Here is a 19555-nt window from a genome sequence, read left to right as displayed (position 1 = left end):
GCTGTCTTCCCTGCTTTCTGGAAGGATCTTAATTGGCCCCAGGTGTCTTAATTGACCTGAAGCAACTGCCATTTGCTTACCCTGGTAACAGGGATTTGTTTAGCCTGCGGCTAATATATCTGTCTCCCACTACTTTCCTATAGCCATCTGGCCTTGCCCCGTCACCACTATACAGAAAATCTAATGTCATAGAGCACCTTTTTTTATTTAATGTATCTATCTCAAAACAGTTTACAAGGTAATGAGTTAAATATGATCTAAGATATTTAGATCATAACTAGGGAGTGAAAATTATAGTGTAATAACTATGTAGGAAAATAGAATAGCCATTAGACATATATAATAGTGTAAAACACTCATCTATCCCTTGCCTTGAGGTGGCACATTTTTTTCTACATTAGTTTAACTGCAACATTTGTTGTGTGGTTATTGCAAGATAACAGAATATATACTTAACACAGCTTTCTTAAGGGTATCTCAAAAATTAAACAGTGCTCTTTTGAGCTGTGAAAAATTCCAAGTTTTGAACACAAGGTACCTAAACGTGAACCTGACCTGAAACACCTTCATATGAAACTTTAGAAAAAACATGATGCTGATCTGCAGCTTAGACGTATCGCTAATGCAACTGAATCCCTTTGGGAATGTTCTAACATTCTGGCAAGTTCAGATTCAGATGCGGATGTTTTCTCATTTAAACAAAAATGTGATCTTGTAACTATAAGCAAGGAGAAAGGCACTACCACTGAACAAATCAAATGTCAATTAAGTGCACTGGTTCTAAATGTTTGTATATATACACACTGAGTACACTGATAATACAGCACAGTCTTCCACTTGTGTAAATTGCAATGGTGTGAGTGACTTTGTAGCAACTGGTGTCTCCTCTCCTAGATCTTTTTTTAAAAAAATTTAAGTACATGAGACCTAGTACAAGTCAGGTCTATTCTAAAGGCAAACAAATGTTTCTGAGTTTCAACCCAAGTCTTCTCTGGGAGAGAAATGTTTACCATTATTCAAAGAGGGAATGGAAGCCAACACTAGCACAGAAACCATCCCTAATCTTCCTCATAATTTTGCAACAAAATTTAAAGAAGGGTTTCTACAAGTCTTTTCTAGCATATCACTGCTAGACGGTGATCCAATTTTTTATATGTTTAGCAAATGATATTTTATATGTTTAGCAAATGATATTTCAATATTCTGAAGGGTGAGATATTTAAGTGCTTTATAATGCAAAGAACTGGAAGCAATGTGTTATGTTTTGTTAATTGGATCAGTCAAGACTCAGCGGAGAACTCATGAGAGAGAAATTATCTGTCACTGTTTTCAAAGTGTTACACAGTCCCTATTTCCACATCTCACAAGTCAGAAGCCTGTCTAATTATATCACATGCAGTCATGTGAGTGTAAGACTCACAATAAAGTTGTTAAGAGTAGGCTGAATCAGAGGACCCTGTTTATAGACAGAAGGATTATCTGAGCATTAAAACTGCTCAGTTTTCATTAAAATGTACAGGGAAAAGTACAATGTCACTTTAAGTGGAAGGGGCACATAGTTTGATACTAGCATGGAAAGCCACTCAGATTTCTCTAGTCCCACTGCAGTGGGAGGGGGGAAGTATAAAGGAGAAGATGACAAACAAGGCAAAATAATGTACATCTAGACTGTACTACGATTGTATAGGACCCATCACCCTGACTAACTCGGAGGTAAAAAGACTAAAAGTTAACAGTGCAGACCATAATTCTTGGGAGCATTAAAGGGTGTATTGAAGCCTTTTGCCCAAAACAGCTAATATATATTCTGGAAGAAACACTTTGGTACATAATTACTATGCATCTTGCAAACTCAGATGAATGAGTAGGAACTATGTCTGAGAAATTGAATCTGCTGCACAGCAGAGCTATAAGTGAATCGGGGAAAATATGAAAAATAAGTTTATCCTTATTAGAAACACAAACTCCTCAAAACAAAGTGTTCCAAGAAAAGAAGCTTGAGACACTTGAAAAGTCAGTAACAGTGAGCAATTTACTGTACAAGGTGTCTCAGGCACGAAGGAAATAGAAGTCTGGACAGGATTCATGACTAGTTTTAGCCGCAAGCTTCTTAATTCAAATGCTCAGGAAGAGCCTATATATTTGGAGAGGAGCTATAAAATACCTATGAGGAAAGCTTGGCAAGTTAAGAATGAAGGTACATTACCAACTAGGGTAAATATACTGGTATTCAATTGGAAAGAATTCTAAAAGCAGCAAGAGATTTTAAGGCAAATTTTAAACTGACTTACACCCAATGCAATTCAAGGGAGTTGGACAAGAGTGTAAGTTGTCTCAGAATTTGGCTCACTAGCTGCAATGGAAATAGAATATGACTTCCTTTTTGAAATGCACTGTGTAAGCCAGTGTTCTGTGAACTGCAGTTTGTCTGTGAAGCAGCTGGTGATGACTCTCCTTGTTTGCAGCTACTACATTTCATTAGACTGTTACATTCAAATTAAATACCTCCCTCATATTACTTTTTATGGAAGCAATTGCAGAGGCTGTTCCTGGAATGTTCTGCAAAGGGAAGAGAAGTGTTAGTGAAATTCTCTCTCTATTAAGATGTGATCTTTGAGAAGACTTGACAATACTCATTACTAGGTACCATCTATTCGTTGGCAGAGTACAGAGCAGCACTGCCTAGGGGACAACATCTCTCAGTGTTCTTGATCTAATGCTATCCATGGAGCCCAGAAGTGGGGAGGGATTCTCAGGATTTATTAAATGGGAACGAAGTGGAGGAACAAGGAGAGGGAAGTAAGTGGCAAAGGCACTTTCTGCAGCTAAAAGATGCAAATGAAAAAGTGAGAAGGCACATACAGTAGCAACAGAGCTTTCAGGTTCTTCCTATACACAGCAGCATTCCTTCTTTCCTGCTTGTGAGTGTATTAGTGTGAATTAAATTTCACATTAACTTGCTAAAGGCCATGCATGCTCTATTAGGTTTTACCAAATGAAGATAATAATTATTAAAATATTTTCTAGGTAATTGTGCAAATACAGCAAATATTTTAATAGCAATTACAGTACTTGTTGGGGGACATGAGTTCAGCAACAAGCATTACTGGAAATTAATTAAAAGAAAATATTCTTTTAGCCCTCATTAGTACTGCAGAAGAGGAGAATAAAGATCTGCCAGTAATTCAGCAGACAGTTTATTTGCTACACACTAGACTGTGATGACAGAGCAATGCTGGTCAATTATTGAACCTACTGAGAAACATATCAGGAGCTTTGCCTTATTCTCTTTACTATTCCAGCTGTTCACAATGTTAGATTACTGCAGCCTCATTCCCTGCCCCAGAAATTAGGGAATAGATTAGACGAATAACAGTACACTGAGAAGAGCTGATAAGCTTTCACCATATACTCTATTAGGAATTTACCATGAGCATAGAGCTTAGGATAAGAAGGGACCATTAGATCAGACCTTTAAATTTCACCCAGATACCCATATATTGGTCCCAGTAATTTGTTAGACTAAAACATTTCAATCCTTGAGACTAAACAGTGTGTTACATAGGCAGAGTCTGAGGTGCCACCGATGCTCAATGCTCCTGCAATGGCAGAGTATTGATTATATGAGATGCCCAGATGACCTCAGCAGGTGAACCATGCCTCATTCTGCAGAGGAAGGTGAAAACCCCCCAAGGACCTTGCTAATGAGGCCTTAAGGAAAATTTCTTCTTGACCTCTGATCTAGTGATCTGTTTGATCCTGTGCATCTGAGCTAGACACATCAGCAAAGCATCTGAGAGAGGATTATCTGTACCACTTTAGAGCACTTGTCCACCCTGTCCACTGTTGTGGCTCCAGATGTGGCAATCATCGATACTTCAGAAGAAGGGGGAGGGAGGGAAAGTTCCAGAATACATCTGTTCAACTGTGCACCAGGGGGAAAAAATCCTTCTGAAAAAGGTGGATTCAGAGATGTTATGTCCTGTCTCACTATTACTGAACCTATGTTACCAAAAAAATCCCACCTCTGGTTATTACTGCCATGGTTTGGACCATACCGTGGATAGGATCTTAGTTATTTCTAGTATTTTAATATAATTTTAGACATATTTTAATGTAAGAAGATTCTATAAGAAACTGTTTTCTCTGAGTCACTTGGTGCCGTAGCACAATTGCTTCTGCTGCTTTTCCTTGAACAATATTAGGCCCTGATCCTGCAAAGACTTAAGAATGTGTCACTTTTATTTACCTGAGTAGCCTCAGAGAGTAAGATTACACATACGCTTAAGTCTTGGAGGATCACAGCCTATCATACAGTATGAACAGTTTAAATAGTGTGTTTCCTTTTGGTGCTCAAATATTAAATACAAACAAAAAAAATCAATGTCACTCAAACTTGATTTTGTAGGCCTATCTGGGCATAAGTTATTTGACATAAGACGGACGTCATTTCATAATGATGGGATCTAAATTAGCTGTTGCTGTTCAAGAAAGAGATCTTGAAGTCATTGTTGATAGTTCTCTGAAAACATCCGCTCAATGTGCAGCAGCAGTCAAAAAAGCTAACAGAATGGTGGGAATCATGAAGAAAGAGATAGATAATAAAAACTAAAGATCATAATGCCAATATATAAATCCACGGTATACAGGTTGAATATTGTGTGCAGATCTGGTCACCCCACCTAAAAAAAAAAATTAGGATTGGAAAAGATACAGAGAAGGGCAACAAAAATGATTAAGGGTATGGAACAGCTTCCATATTCGGAGAGAGTGGGAGGTTTCAGCTTGGAAAACAGGTGACTAATAGGGGATATGATAGAGGTCTATAAAATCATGAATGGTGTGGAGAAAGTGAATAAGGAAGTATTATTGACCCCTTCACATAATACAATAACCCAGGATCACCCAATGAAATTAGTAGGCAGCAGGTTTAAAACAAACGTAAGAAAGTACTTCACACAATACGGTCAATCTGTAGAACTTGTTGTTAGGGGACTTTGTGAAGGTCAAAACTATAATGGGGTTCAAAAAAGAATTAGATAAATTCATGGAGGATAGGTCCATCAATGGCTATTAGTAAATATGGTCAGGGATGCAACTCCATGCTCTGGATGTCCATAGCCTCTGACTGCCAGAAGCTGAGAGTCGACAACAGGAGACGGCTCACTCAATGATTGCTTGTTCTGTTCATTCCCTCTGAAGCACCTGGCATTGGCCACTGTCAGAAGACAGGATACTGGGCTAGATGGACCATTGGTCTGACCCAGTATGGTCATTCTTATGTTCTTAGTGGGCAGGTGAATGGAAGGTTAAACCATAAATAGGGGCTGAGCAAGCAGTATACTGGAGTCAGGATATCTATGCTAGCTAACACAAGCAGGAACACCCTGGTACTAGGGACAACAGATAAGATGTAAAGATGTAAAACTTGGAATGTAAAGATCAGGTTATATATGACCAGCACAAGTACAGAGCATGCTGGATAGGGATTGGTTCCTGAAAAGTAACCAAGCCAATCATGAAGTGTATGATGCAATGTATAGTTAAGAATTCATGTATTATCAGTGTTAGTAAAAATGCATATAAGGTAACATTTTTCTGTGTAACTTTGGATGTGTGGTACACCCTATACCTGCCCCCTGTCCTGAGTCTGATCAACTCAGCGTAGTTTTGCTGTATGCAAGATAAAGGAACCTGAATAACAAGACTAGAGACTGAGTTCTTGGGGAACAAGGTGGAAGAGGTCTCAGGAGAACCACAACAAACCTATGCTAAGAAACAGGGAAAATAGGAAAGCAGAGTTCTTAAAGGCCAAAAGGAAAATGAGCCATATTAATTCTGGGTGTAAGAAGCCAAGATTACCTTTGAAGTCAATGCAAGTTGTACAAATTTAAGGCATTGCTGAATTTGGCCCAAGTAAATTAAAAGGTATAAAGAGAGGTTATTCACCCTGTGCAGTAACTGTAGTTCTTTGAGATGGGTCACCCTATCAATGCTCCACCTCAGGTGCACGTTTGCCTGCAATCGGATATTTTAGGTAGCAGTACCTGTTCAGCCTGTGCAAGTGCTCTACTCCACCTCATGCTGTGCACTGTGGCTACATAGAGCTGTGCAGGCAAACCACCCTCAGTTCCTTCTCTACGGCAAAGCTCTGTAGCAGAGAACTCTGAAGAAGAGGGGAAGGAGGGTGTGTAATGGAGCACCCATAGGGGAACACAATGCAAAGAATTACAATTACTGCACAGGTGAGTAACCTCGCCGCCTTCTTCAAGTAGCGTCCCTAGTGGTGCTCCACTTAAGGTGAGTACTGAACAGTATCCTCTCAGGAAGGGGAGGGACTTTCGGAATCTAGTCCAAAACTGAAGACGGTACAGTACTGCCAGACACAGCACCAGAAGCTGTGTCATGATATTCAGAAAAGGTGTGTATGGCTCTACATATTTCAGCAATGGGAACATTCTTTAGAAAGGCCACTAAAGTAGAAAGAACTCTTGCTGAATGGACTAGTACAGAAGAATGTTGGAGATTGAGATTGATAACAAAAGGTAATACAGCTAGATATTCATGGAGAAAGTCTTTGCGTGGGAACTGGAGATCCATTAGAGCTGTCCACAATAGAGACAAACTATCTGGGAGATTTTCTAAATGGTTTATTCCTGTCCAAGTAAAGGTTAATGCCATTCTAATATCAAGTGTATGTAATACCACATCCGCCTAATTCAGGTGGGGTTTACAAAAGAAGCACCAACTGGATGAGGTAAGGAAACCACATCTTTCTTGGCACATCAGAACCACCAGAATAACCCTGGCCTTGTCTTTCCTTCTCTTGATCAGCACCTTGGATACCAGAAGAGTTGGAGGAAACGCATATAACAGACCTGACATCCAATGAAGGAGAAAGGCATTTCCCAAGGAGTGGTCGCCCACTCCGCATCTCGAGAAGAACTGGAGGCACTCTTGTATCTGGCCGTGACAGAGGTCTACCTGCAGGACTCCCCAACACTGAAATATGCAGTGGAATATAATGGAATCTATGTCCCACTTGTGATCCTCAGAGAAACATCTGTTGAGGGTATCTGCGATGATGTTCTGAATGCCCAGAAGATAAGCTTGCTGACATGCTGATATGATTTCGTATCACCAACTCCAGAGTTTCATTGCTTTGGTGCAGAGGGAGGGTGATCTCACTCCCCCTTGACAATTGATATAAAACATTCATGACTATCATCTGTCATGATCTTTGCCCCAATCAATGGCATAAAATGGAGATGTGCATTCCTGACCACCATGAGTTCCAGCAAGTTCATGTGTAGAGTGCTCTTGTGAGACAATCACCTGCCTTAAGCTACATGAGTGTTAAGATGTGCTCCTCATCCCAACAGGGAGGTAACTGTTGTTAGATATGGTTGAGTGAAGGGGACTCCTGTGCAAATGTTCTTTCCACCAGTTGAGGCAGAGACTATCTGTACCTGATGATGCTGGGGGAGCACAATTTAAAGGTTGGGGGCGGGTCATGTGACTGCCCTGACATGTCGCCTCTGGGAGGAACCTTCCGGTCCAGGGCAGCCAATCTCATCAGCTCCTGCGGCTGCCTGTGAGAGCCGGCCTGAGGAAGTGGTGGTGGCCTGCCTCCTCTGCTCCCTGCCCAGGCCTGGCAGCTGGAGAATGGGACTGAGTGAGCCAGAAACGTGCCGGGGCAGGGGTGGGGGCACAGCCAGAGCCCCCCTTTTACCAGGCAGCCTGGCAGGGAGCAGAGAGGGTAGGCCTCTGCCACTTCCCCAGCTGGGCTCTCATAGGCAGTCACCACGCTGCACAGGGGCATTGATTCAGAGCTATTACCCTCACCCAGAAGGAGAAGCGGCTCCGTCCTGCCCCCTCCGCTCCCTGTCCAGGCTCAGCTGCTGTGGAGAGGGGCCAAGTAAGCCAGAAACGTGCTGTGCAGGAGGTGCAGCATGAGAGAGACTGAGTCCCGCCGTCTCCCCAACAGGCAAACCAGAGCAAGCCCTGCAAGGGCAGTTCAGCACTCGCAGAAATCTGGGGAGGGTGTGACCCCACGTGCCCCACCACATGCGTTGCCTCTGAGTTGAGGGACTTCTTCACAACAGTAGGCACCCAGAGTAGTTTGTTCAAGCTGTGTTTGCTTGGCAAATAACCATTTCTGAGCCACCTGTGGAGGCAGCGCACGAGCAACCTGACCTGGTTTACCACAAAGTCCCAGCTGCCAAATGCCCCAACAACTGGAGACAGTTTTTGACTTATGTCTGGGGGCTGATTTGAACAGTAGTGACTAAATTTGATAGGGTTGTAAACCTGTGCATTGGGAGTTACGTTTGGCAGCTATTGCATCGAAGCAAGTTCCTATGAACTTCCATCATTGCATTGAGGCCAATGTGGACGTCTGAATTTTTAATTGCAGCCCCAGACTGAAGCTGTGTCTTCACTAGAGAGTTACAGTGGCACAGCTGTACCGATGCAGCTGTGTCATTGTAAGATCGCCCATGTACCTGCTTTATGCTGACAGGAGAGAGCTCTCCTGTCAACATAATTAAACCAACCCCAATGAGCCGTGCTAGCTATGTTGGTGGGAGAAGCTCTCCCGCCAATATAGTGCTGTGTACACTACCACTTATGCCAGCATAATTTATATCACTATGGGGGGTGGTTTTTTCACACCGCTGAGCGACGTAAATTTTGCCAACAAAAGTGGTAGTGTAGACATGGCCTGAGAAATAGATCTATGGTCATCTGAGTGGAGACCGAGGTCTCGCTGTAGGAGCGTCCCTTTGCAGCCAATCGTCAAACTATCAGAATATTAGGATTCCTTCTCTGTGACGGTAAGCCACTACCACTGACAGAACCTTCAAAAACACTCTGGGAGCAGAAGAGAGAGACCAAATGGAAGCACTCTGTATTGAAAGTGGTTTTCGCCTCGAGTGCAACATCAGAAACTTCTGTGGGAAGGGCGAATCACGATATGGAAATATGCATCTTGTAGGCTGAGGGCCAAAAACCAGTCCTTTAAAGCCAATGATGTGGTATTGCTGCAAGTGTTACAAATATGAACTTCTGTATCTTCACAAACCTGACTTAGAGTGGGTCCCCACCTGCTGTTCTTTTTCAGAACCAGGAAGTACCTGGAGTAAAACCCCTTTTCTCTGTGTTTTACAGTAACTGCTTCTGTAGCACCTAACTTCAGGCGGGAGTCTATTTCCTGCTTTAGAAGGTACTTATGAGATGGGTCCATGAAGAAGGATAGGGAAAAGGGGTGGGAGGGAGCGAGGGAAGTAAAGTGGATGAAACATCCTGCTCATATGATCTCCACAAATCACTTGTCTGTAGTGATATGCTCCCAAGCTTGTCAGAAGTGAGAAAGGGAGGAAGGCATGCGAACAGTTGCAGATGGTAAGAAGAAGGGGGAAGGCAACTCAGAACCTAGACCACCCACCAAAACTGGTGTTTTGAAGATGAGGCTCGTGAGGTCAATGCTCGTGTAGCACACAGTCTCTTTTTCTGGAACCTCTGCATCTTTTGTATGGATTCATAAGATCTCTGGGAGCTAGGGAATTGAGCAGGACGAGATCTCTGTGCTGTCTGGGACTTATTAAATTTATGCTCAGCTGTGTAAATTCCCAGAGACCATAAAGTGGCCCGGGAATCTTTTAATGTATGCAGAGACTTGTCTGTATTCTCCACAAACAATTTTAAGCAATTGAAGGGAAGGTCTTCAACTGTATTCTGGACCTTCCTCAGAAATCCTAAGAGCTGAATCCAGAAGGCCCTTCTGATGACCACTACCATAGAAACAGAGCGAGTAGCTGTGTCAGCAGCATCCAGAGAGGCCTGCACAGATGGTCTGGCAAGAAACTGATCCTCTGTAATGATTGCCTGGAACTAGTCCCTCTGCTGTGGTGGTAGATGCTCAATAAACGAAGTGAACTTTGAGTAGCTGGTGTGATTATATTTCACCATCCACAACTGATAGTTAGCAATTCTAAACTGCAGAGATGTAAACAAATATGATTTGCAACCAAATAAATTTGAGATACTTCTGAATTTTGTCATGTGGTATTGATTTACCATGGTGCTGCCTTACACATTCATGTACAGCCTTGACAACTAGGGAGTTGGGAGATGGATGAGAAAACAGAACCTCTGAATCTTTAGATGAAACATAATATTTCCTATCAGCCCATTTACAGGTGGGCAATATTGTTGCTAGGGTATGCCAGATTACTTTTGCAGGATACAGAAGAGCCTCATTAATAGGTCATGCAAGTCAGGCAGATGACGCTGCGTGCAATATATCAAGCAGTTTATGTTGTGACTCCTTCGTCTCCTCAAGTGGAATTTTGTAAGGAGTTCGCTGTCCTTTCAGTGAAGTCCTGGAACTGTTTGAAGTCGTCAGCCTGGGATGGTGAGGCAGGCATAACTGCTTCATTGGGGATGAAGAAGAGAGGTTGGTTGGCAGGATGATTCTCATCTCCTATTTCTCAAAGATATCCTCTTCTGGATCAGACCTTTTGGAGAGAGAGGAGGAGAGGGACTGTCTACCCTTATCATGGCAACTAGTGATGCTAAGGGCCCTAGAGAATTGTTGGCGGTATGCTGCCCATGGATCCCAGTATGGCCAATGAAGGGGGTCCACATGATGTAGGTGAAAAAACTCAAGCTCCCTTTCCTAGAGTCCTATTGAGAGGATTCTTGAATCTTCCACTTAGAAGCTCTAGGGGAGTATTGCACTGAAGTGATAGAGGCAGTCAACTTACTCAGGAGACCGATGTATGGGGAGAGAAGGCAGTCCCTGGCCTGAGTGAGAAGCTGGATGGAGGGAGCTCTCCATTATAAGGAAACACATTTTAATTTCCTGGTTCTTTCTGGGTCTCGATTTTAAGACCAGGCAAAAATTTCCTTGGGGAATCACATGCACGCTGCTATCCCCCACCCCCCCAAAGTGTAACGGACCATACCAGGACTGTCTGTTGCTCACTAGGATAGCCTCCTGGCAGAGAAGACAATGTTTAAAAGTTGGAGAGCCAGGCATATCCACCCAGCAATCTAAAGTTCCCCTCAGGGAAAAATTGAAAGGACAATGGTCCTTACAACCATTGTTTTAACTAATAGTAACAATAACTTAGATAAGTAAAACTACGAGAAAAACTGCAATTGAACTAAGCTCAACTTGGACTCCATCTCAGGCCAAGGTGCTTGAGAAGGAACTGAGGATGGTTCACCAGCACAGCTCTATATAGCCACAGCGCAAAGCACAAGGCAGAATAGAGAGCATGCATGGGCCGAACTGGCACTGCTCCCTAAAATCTCCGATCAAAGATGCGTGGGGCACATGCGCACCTGAAGTGGAGCACCCATAGGGACACTACTTGAAGAAGAGCTGTCTGTTTTATTGGTGTTACAGTGTCTGGTTTATTGAGTGTTGCAGAACTAACTTACTTTTTATAATTAATTAAAAAGGCCACAAGAGTTTGCATGGTTTAACAATTAAAAGTTCAGTGGAACCCCACGCATACAGGTAAATATATAGGGAATCCTCGGACTTACAACGCCCAACTTACGTCGGATGCCACTTACAACGCTTTTCAACTGACTGCCTGTTTCGCACTTATGACGCTCAATTTGCATAAAGTTCGCTTGAAATCGCTTCCTGGTTGCTTTATACCGGTACGGAGCTGGAAGGAGTCACTTCTGATTGGCTTCAAGGCAGCAGGGTAGCTTGTTGCCAAGTAGGGTTGCTGCTTGTTTTTGATTGGCTCCCGGCCCTGGGCTCAGCCAATCAGAAAGCTTGAACAGTGATTGGCTGAGGCTCAGCATGTGTGCCATTCTCCCTGGCTTTCTGAGCAGCATATGTGAGTTTATATGTTTATTTGACTGCTGTTTACAAAATACAGTGTACAGTAAACACATTGATGTTGCAACATGAGTCATCTATAATTCATTTAGTACAAAAATCTGGGTTATTGTGGTGAAAATAGTGTATCAAGCCTTGGTTCAGGAACCAATGCCCCCTTCATACCATTGAGTCCTATGGGAAAAGCGGTTTCGACTTGCAACGCAATTCTGAGGAACGAATTGTGTCATAAGTCCGAGGACTCCCTGTATTTCATAATATCTGAATTATTGATTACATTAGTTTTATATCTAATATTTTAGATAAAGGCATTTGAACAAAAATCTAATGGATGAAAAAAATTATTAGATCTTATATGCAGTAATGGATTGAACATGGTTGGTATAGCGTGAGTTCAGAACAGTGTTTGTAATCCTGTGGATGCATTGCAATCTGTAACTGAACTTCTGAGCACCATCAATTTATTAATGGTATCTCTAGGAATAACATCAAAGACTAAATTTTTGAACATCATACTTGAACCACTCAATGCTCAAATGGAAGTTTTCAAAAAGCATAACTTCCTGAGCCCTCCCATTCCTTAGAACATTTGTGTACCACATGTAAGATCATAGAATATCAGGGTTGGAAGGGACCTCAGGAGGTCATCTAGTCCAACCCCCTGCTCAAAAGCAGGACCCATACCCAATTAAATCATCCCAGCCAGGGCTTTGTCAAGCCTGACCTTAAAAACGTCTAAGGAAGGAGATTCCACCACCTCCCTAGGCAACGCATTCCAGTGTTTCACCACCCTCCTAGTGAAAAAGTTTTTCCTAATATCCAACCTGAACCTCCCCCACTGCAACTTGGGACCATTACTCCTTGTCCTGTCCTCTTCCACCACTGAGAATAGTCTAGAACCATCCTCTCTGGAACTACCTCTCAGGTAGTTGAAAGCAGCTATCAAATCCCCCCTCATTCTTCTCTTCTGCAGACTAAACAATCCCAGTTCCCTCAGCCTCTCCTCATAACTCATGTGTTCCAGACCCCTAATCATTTTTGTTGCCCTTCGCTGGACTCTCTCCAATTTATCCACATCCTTCTTGTAGTGTGGGGCCCAAAACTGGACACAGTACTCCGGATGAGGCCTCACCAATGTCGAATAGAGGGGGACGATCACATCCCTCGATCTGCTCGCTATGCCCCTACTTATACATCCCAAAATGCCATTGGCCTTCTTGGCAACAAGGGCACACTGCTGGCTCATATCCAGCTTCTCGTCCACTGTCACCCCTAGGTCCTTTTCCGCAGAACTGCTGCCTAGCCATTCGGTCCCTAGTCTGTAGCTGTGCATTGGGTTCTTCCGTCCTAAGTGCAGGACCCTGCACTTATCCTTATTGAACCTCATCAGATTTCTTTTGGCCCAATCCTCCAATTTGTCTAGGTCCCTCTGTATCCTATCCCTGCCCTCCAATGTATCTACCACTCCTCCCAGTTTAGTATCATCCGCAAATTTGCTGAGAGTGCAATCCACACCATCCTCCAGATCATTTATGAAGATATTGAACAAAACCGGCCCCAGGACCAACCCCTGGGGCACTCCACTTGACACCGGCTGCCAACTAGACATGGAGCCATTGATCACTACCCGTTGAGCCCGACAATCTAGCCAGCTTTCTACCCACCTTACAGTGCATTCATCCAGCCCATACTTCTTTAACTTGCTGACAAGAATACTGTGGGAGACCGTGTCAAAAGCTTTGCTAAAGTCAAGAAACAATACATCCACTGCTTTCCCTTCATCCACAGAACCAGTAATCTCATCATAGAAGGCGATTAGATTAGTCAGGCATGACCTTCCCTTGGTGAATCCATGCTGGCTGTTCCTGATCACTTTCCTCTCATGTAAGTGCTTCAGGATTGATTCTTTGAGGACCTGCTCCATGATTTTTCCGGGGACTGAAGTGAGGCTGACTGGCCTGTAGTTCCTAGGATCCTCCTTCTTCCCTTTTTTAAAGATTGGCACTACATTAGCCTTTTTCCAGTTATCCGGGACTTCCCCCGTTCGCCACGAGTTTTCAAAGATAATGGCCAATGGCTCTGCAATCACAGCCGCCAGTTCCTTTAGCACTCTCGGATGCAACTCGTCCGGCCCCATGGACTTGTGCTCGTCCAGTTTTTCTAAATAGTCCCTAACCACCTCTTTCTCCACAGAGGGCTGGCCATCTATTCCCCATGTTGTGATGCCCAGCACAGCAGTCTGGGAGCTGACCTTGTTCGTGAAGACAGAGGCAAAAAAATCATTGAGTACATTAGCTTTTTCCACATCCTCCGTCACTAGGTTGCCTCCCTCATTCATTAAGGGGCCCACACTTTCCTTGGCTTTCTTCTTGTTGCCAACATACCTGAAGAAACCCTTCTTGTTACTCTTAACATCTCTCGCTAGCTGCAGCTCCAGGTGCGATTTGGCCCTCCTAATTTCATTCCTACATGCCCGAGCAATATTTTTATACTCTTCCCTGGTCATATGTCCAACCTTCCACTTCTTGTAAGCTTCTTTTTTATGCTTAAGATCCGCTAGGATTTCACCGTTAAGCCAAGCTGGTCGCCTGCCATATTTACTATTCTTTCGACACATCGGGATGGTTTGTCCCTGTAACCTCAACAGGGATTCCTTGAAATACAGCCAGCTCTCCTGGACTCCTTTCCCCTTCATGTTAGTCCCCCAGGGGATCCTACCCATCCGTTCCCTGAGGGAGTCGAAGTCTGCTTTCCTGAAGTCCAGGGTCCGTATCCTGCTGCTTACCTTTCTGGAAGGTTTTCAAGGCTTAGAGTCACAAACCCCTTCAAGGTGCCACAAACACCCTGCTCTTCCCGGATTGCTAAAAGAGGAGAATGAGGGTGCCACAGCTGGGGCGGGGAGGGTTCCAGTGTGAAAAAGGATAAAATACTGCTATATATATGTTTGGTGCTCTTCCATTAACAGTGAAAACTGAAGACTTGACAGAGTATATGAAGGATTTATTGGAAAAAAGAGTTAATGAATTGCATACCAAGATGGCAAGCCAATATCCTTTAGGTTTAACCATAGTACAAAATAGTTGTGGTCCAGAAGAGATTAAAGGCATTTACCAGAACATCAGAATTCATAACTCTGTTATCTCACTTTTAATTAAAATACCAATGCATAAATTCATAAAACTCCTTTGAACTCTACTCTGTTAGAAAATGTATAAGCTGACAATAAACCATAAGTATATAACTTCACAGAGTGTTAAATGCATGTTTTAGATGCAATTTTCTTGCTTGTTCACAATGATTTGACACCTTTTAACAAAACTGTTCAGTTTAACTGGATTTAGGTGTTAAGAATAAAACTTTTTTTTTTACCTGTTCACAGTAGTATTGCTTTGATCATGTGTATATTTCCAGGAATGAAACATCCCTTCCTTGCTATTATTTTGACTGAGCTGCAATAAGCAGAAAGAATATCTATAAAAATACTATTGATATATTTTAGAATAAGCACCAAGAATGCAAAATGAAATAAATGGCATAATTAAAGTTATTTGACAAACAAATCCCACCTGTGTTCTTCTAGTCGTATTTTTTGACAAACTAAGATCTGCCAGTTGTTCCACTGCTGTCTTGTAAGCATCCTGTAAAACAGAAGAGCAACTACAATATTTCGTAGGTGTGAAGACACTTTTCAGGCATGATCATTTATTTATCTTGGATCTTTTGGTCCAAAAATTATCCTCAGTTAAAACCATGCAAAACCATTCGCTTCAGTGAGGTTCCAAGTGTGTAACTGAGGGCTGAATTTAGCTTTCAATAAAACATTTAAATTGCTGTGTGAATTTAGTGCTCATGAACAGTGATGGCTTGAGAGGCCTGGAATCACACAGAAAAAGTACAGCACATGGGCAGGGCTTCTTTATACAGCAACGTTGTCCAAGAGAAATCACTTTTCTATAGATGGCAGGGCTAATATTACTCCATAGTAGTTTTTGACCCACACTCATTCAGTTTTTGACCTCTCTGTTGAGACTGCCAGTTAGACAAGTTGTGAAATCTGCAGACAGAGAAAGCCATGGATTGGCTCTTTCCCCAGGCTAAACTGATTTGTCACAGATGCTCAATTCTTATTGTAATGTACTGTTAGAGCACATGGAGAGCAGCAACATGTGCACCTGGAGCAGCAGAAAGATTCCTGCTGTGGTAAACATGGCCCACTGAGCTTTAACTCCTCAAGCCTGTTTTAGATGCATCAGGCTACCCGCCTCAGGCAATAAATCAGCAGCGCTGCTGAATTCAATCCATGTGAATGAATGAGTTAGTCAACTTTCTGTTGAGAACCTCATTCTGCTACCAGGTTGGTCTGACGGTACAGAGATGATGTCCTAACCCAGTGTCCCATCACCTGTGAACCTGGCCCCAAGAGTGGTTCCTGTTGCTTTGTCAGACTGGGACAGAGAAGAAGATAGGGAAGCCCTTATTCAGACTGAAGAATTCACTCCCTGAGGCCTTACTGATGAATTCTACAGAACTCTGAGGTGAATACTGACTTATTGCTCTAATTCAGAACAAAGTAACAGAATGTGACAATAGCTTTTGCTCTATTAAGGGACACAACTGGAATGCTTCCCAGGGCCTTCCAGGTTTGCTTCAACTATCCTTGCTGCCATTATAGTTGCTAATTATGTAATGAGTTTTTTTGTGCTTTTGTGTGCGTCTGTGTGCATGTGTGTTTAATTGAGAGCATGCACACGACATGGGAACTTGCCAAATTAATTTCACATAGGCTGCTGAGCAGCCACCAAATGGATATTTCATCATTTTATCTAAGGGAAAGGAAAATCATGTTCAACAATATGAAGGGTCTATTCTCACATGCATACATGTAACTCCCCTGGAAAGGAATAGAAGATACAAATATGTAACAAAGATAGCATAGATTGCTATATTTGCTCAAAAAATCTATATTTTGCAGGTTTAGATTCTGCAATCAAAACGGTCTTCCTATTGGTGAGGTGTAAAGTGCACTGAAATGAGTTTTCACTTTTTAAAACTAAGTACATCTTACAGTTTGACCTCATGCAAATCAAAGAGGGCAACTATAACTTTTAAAGAAAACTTGGAATATGAATAAGTGATTGGCCAATTACAATGAGAACGCTGTTCAAAAATGCAGTTGCCTATCTTTATTTGAAAAATATTTTAAAAAAGAAACATTTTTTTTCCTAGTGGAGCCATAATTTCATTTATAACCCTACTTCTTCAGATGCATGGAGTGAAAATTACAGATGCAGGCATAAATATACTGACACATGAAGAGAAGGGAGTTACTTTACAAGTGGAGAACCAGTGCTGACAAGGCCAATTCAATCAGGGTGGATGTAGTCCACTCCCAACAATTGATGAGGAGGTGTCAATACCAAGAAAGGGAAAATTGCTTTTGTAGTGAGCCAGCCACGCTGTCCCTATTCAAGCCCAAATTAATGTTATATTTATTGTTATATTTGCAAATGAATTGTAGCTCTGCAGTTTCTCTTTGAAGTCTGTTTTTGAATTTTTTTTGTTGAAGAATGGCTACTTTTAAATCTTTTATTGAATGTCCAGGGAGACAGAAGTGTTCTCCTACTGGCTTTTGTATGGTACCATTCCTGATGTCTGATTTGTGTCCATTTATTCTTTTACGTAGAGACTGTCCAGTTTGGCCAGTGTACATGGCAGAGGGGCATTGCTGGCACATGATGGCATATATCATGTTAGCAGATGTGCAGATGAATGAGTCTCTGATGGTGTGGCTCATCTGGTTGGGTCCTCTGATGGTGTTGCTAGAGTAGATATGGGGACAGAGTAGGCAATGGGGTTTGTTACCTGGGTTAGTGTTTCTGTGGTGTGGTGTGTAGTTGTTGGTATTTGCTTCAGGTTGGGGGGCTGTCTGTAAGCGAGGTCTGGCCTGCCTCCCGAGGTCAGTGAGAATGAGGGATCGTTTTCCAGGATAGGTTACAGATCGTTGATGATGTGCTGGAGAGGTTTTAGCTGGGGGCTGTACATGATGGCCAGTGGAGTTCTGTTATTTTCCTTGTTAGGCCTGTCCTGTAGTAGGTGACTTCTGGGTATCTGTCTCACTCTGTCAAACTGTTTCCTCACTTCCCAATCTGTTTCCTCACTTTTTGTGGATACAGACTAACACGGCTACCCCTCTGATAATTTCATTTATGGCTTTTTAAGTAGTACAGTAGTGGTTTAGTCCTTTTCAACTTAAGTGTCTAATTTGTTTGATAGATTTTCAAAACCAACATTTAGGTCTGAAACCTATGAAGTTAATTCCAGATAGGTTTGACTTCAATTACTATCAAAAGACTGATATTTATTCTGCTCTTACCTTGTGCAACTTGCTTGAAAGAACACCTGTAAAAGACCAACAGTTGGTTTATGCTTACAGAAGTCCTCTAGAAAAATTCATACAGAATTTTGAATAACAGGGATTCCTTACCGCCTGTTCCAGTCTTGTCTCCCGACAGATAGTATTTATTTTCAGGAAGGTGGACATCATGTTCCAAATCACTGGTATGTATATTCTATAACAGTATTTGAGTTTTAGTAAGTGCAAAAGCAGAGAAACTAAAGATATATGGTAACTATGACAATGTAGGTTTAATAACTTTATGAGCCAGACCGAGGAAGTGGAGAATGGAGAGAGCTGTTAACAGGAATAGCTGTGGGACAGAGAAATGATATGAAGTAAATACTTCCACTTGGCCTGCTGGGTGACCTTGGGCAAGTCACTTCCCCTATCCAGGCCTCAGTTTTCCCATCTATAAAATGGGATAATATTGACCTCTGTAATAAAGTGCTGTGAGATCTACTGATGAAAAGCAATATATAAGAGCTAGGTATTATTATTACTTGTACTAGACTAAGAAATACATTGAAAAGATAATATTGTGCATTCATATAGTGCAAGGGTGGCCAACCTCAGCCTGAGAAGGAGACAGAATTTACCAATGTATATTGCCAAAGAGCCATAGTAATATGTCAGCAGCCCCCCATCAGCTCCCACCCTGCTCCCAGCGCCTCCCACCCACCGGCAGACCGATCAGCCCCTCCCCCTCCCTCCCTGATCAGCTGTTTTGTGGCATGCAGCAGGCTCAGGGGAGGGGTTGGGAAGGGGTGGAGTGGGGGCAGGGCCCGGGGCAGAATCCGGGGTTGAGCAGTGACCACCCCCCAGCACATTGGAAAGTTGGCGCCTGTAGCTCTAGCCCCAGAGTCAGTGCCTGTACAAGGAGCCGCATATTAACTTCTGACGAGCCGCATGTGGCGCCGGGGCCGCAGGTTGGCCACCCCTGGTATAGTGCCTTTAATCTCAAAGTATCCCAAAGAAATTTACTGATCACGGTCCTGATCCTGCAGGGGGCTTCATGTGGGCAGACCTTCTTTCCTTTGCAAAGTCCTATGAATTTGACTGGTGCTCCAGACAGAAAGCTGGGTCTGTCTGTATAGGGTTCACTACGAGATTGGGGCTTTAGGGTTGTGCATCAGTAACTGCCTGCATGAGAATTACCACTGGCTTTTTCAGTAACACTAGTTGTGTGCATGAAGTGATGTCCTTGTGTTTGTGGAGTCCACTGTTTGGTAATGTACCTGACCTCCTCCGCACCTGATCCACAGACGTGCTGAGTGTGTTACAACCCCAGCGGCAGA

At 42.8% G+C, this 19555-nt stretch overlaps 1 protein-coding gene across 1 annotated transcript in view; it reads right to left on the bottom strand.

Moving 5' to 3' along the window:
* The window catches only part of FAM217A (family with sequence similarity 217 member A), a 28017-nt gene that overhangs the window by 7650 nt on the left and 812 nt on the right, over window positions 1–19555 (bottom strand). Inside the window, exons 3-6 of the mRNA XM_048839762.2 lie at window positions 18348–18432; window positions 18237–18262; window positions 15430–15501; window positions 15233–15312 (exon numbers count right to left, since the gene is read on the bottom strand). Of these exons, the coding sequence (XP_048695719.1) occupies window positions 15233–15312; window positions 15430–15501; window positions 18237–18262; window positions 18348–18432 (263 nt within the window). The remainder of the gene's footprint in view (window positions 1–15232; window positions 15313–15429; window positions 15502–18236; window positions 18263–18347; window positions 18433–19555) is intronic.

This window comes from Caretta caretta, chromosome 2 (assembly GCF_965140235.1).
Source record: "Caretta caretta isolate rCarCar2 chromosome 2, rCarCar1.hap1, whole genome shotgun sequence".
Lineage (NCBI taxonomy): Eukaryota > Metazoa > Chordata > Testudines > Cheloniidae > Caretta > Caretta caretta.
The sequence above is the reverse complement of the archived record's forward strand: the minus strand, read 5'-3'. Positions and strand labels throughout refer to the sequence as shown.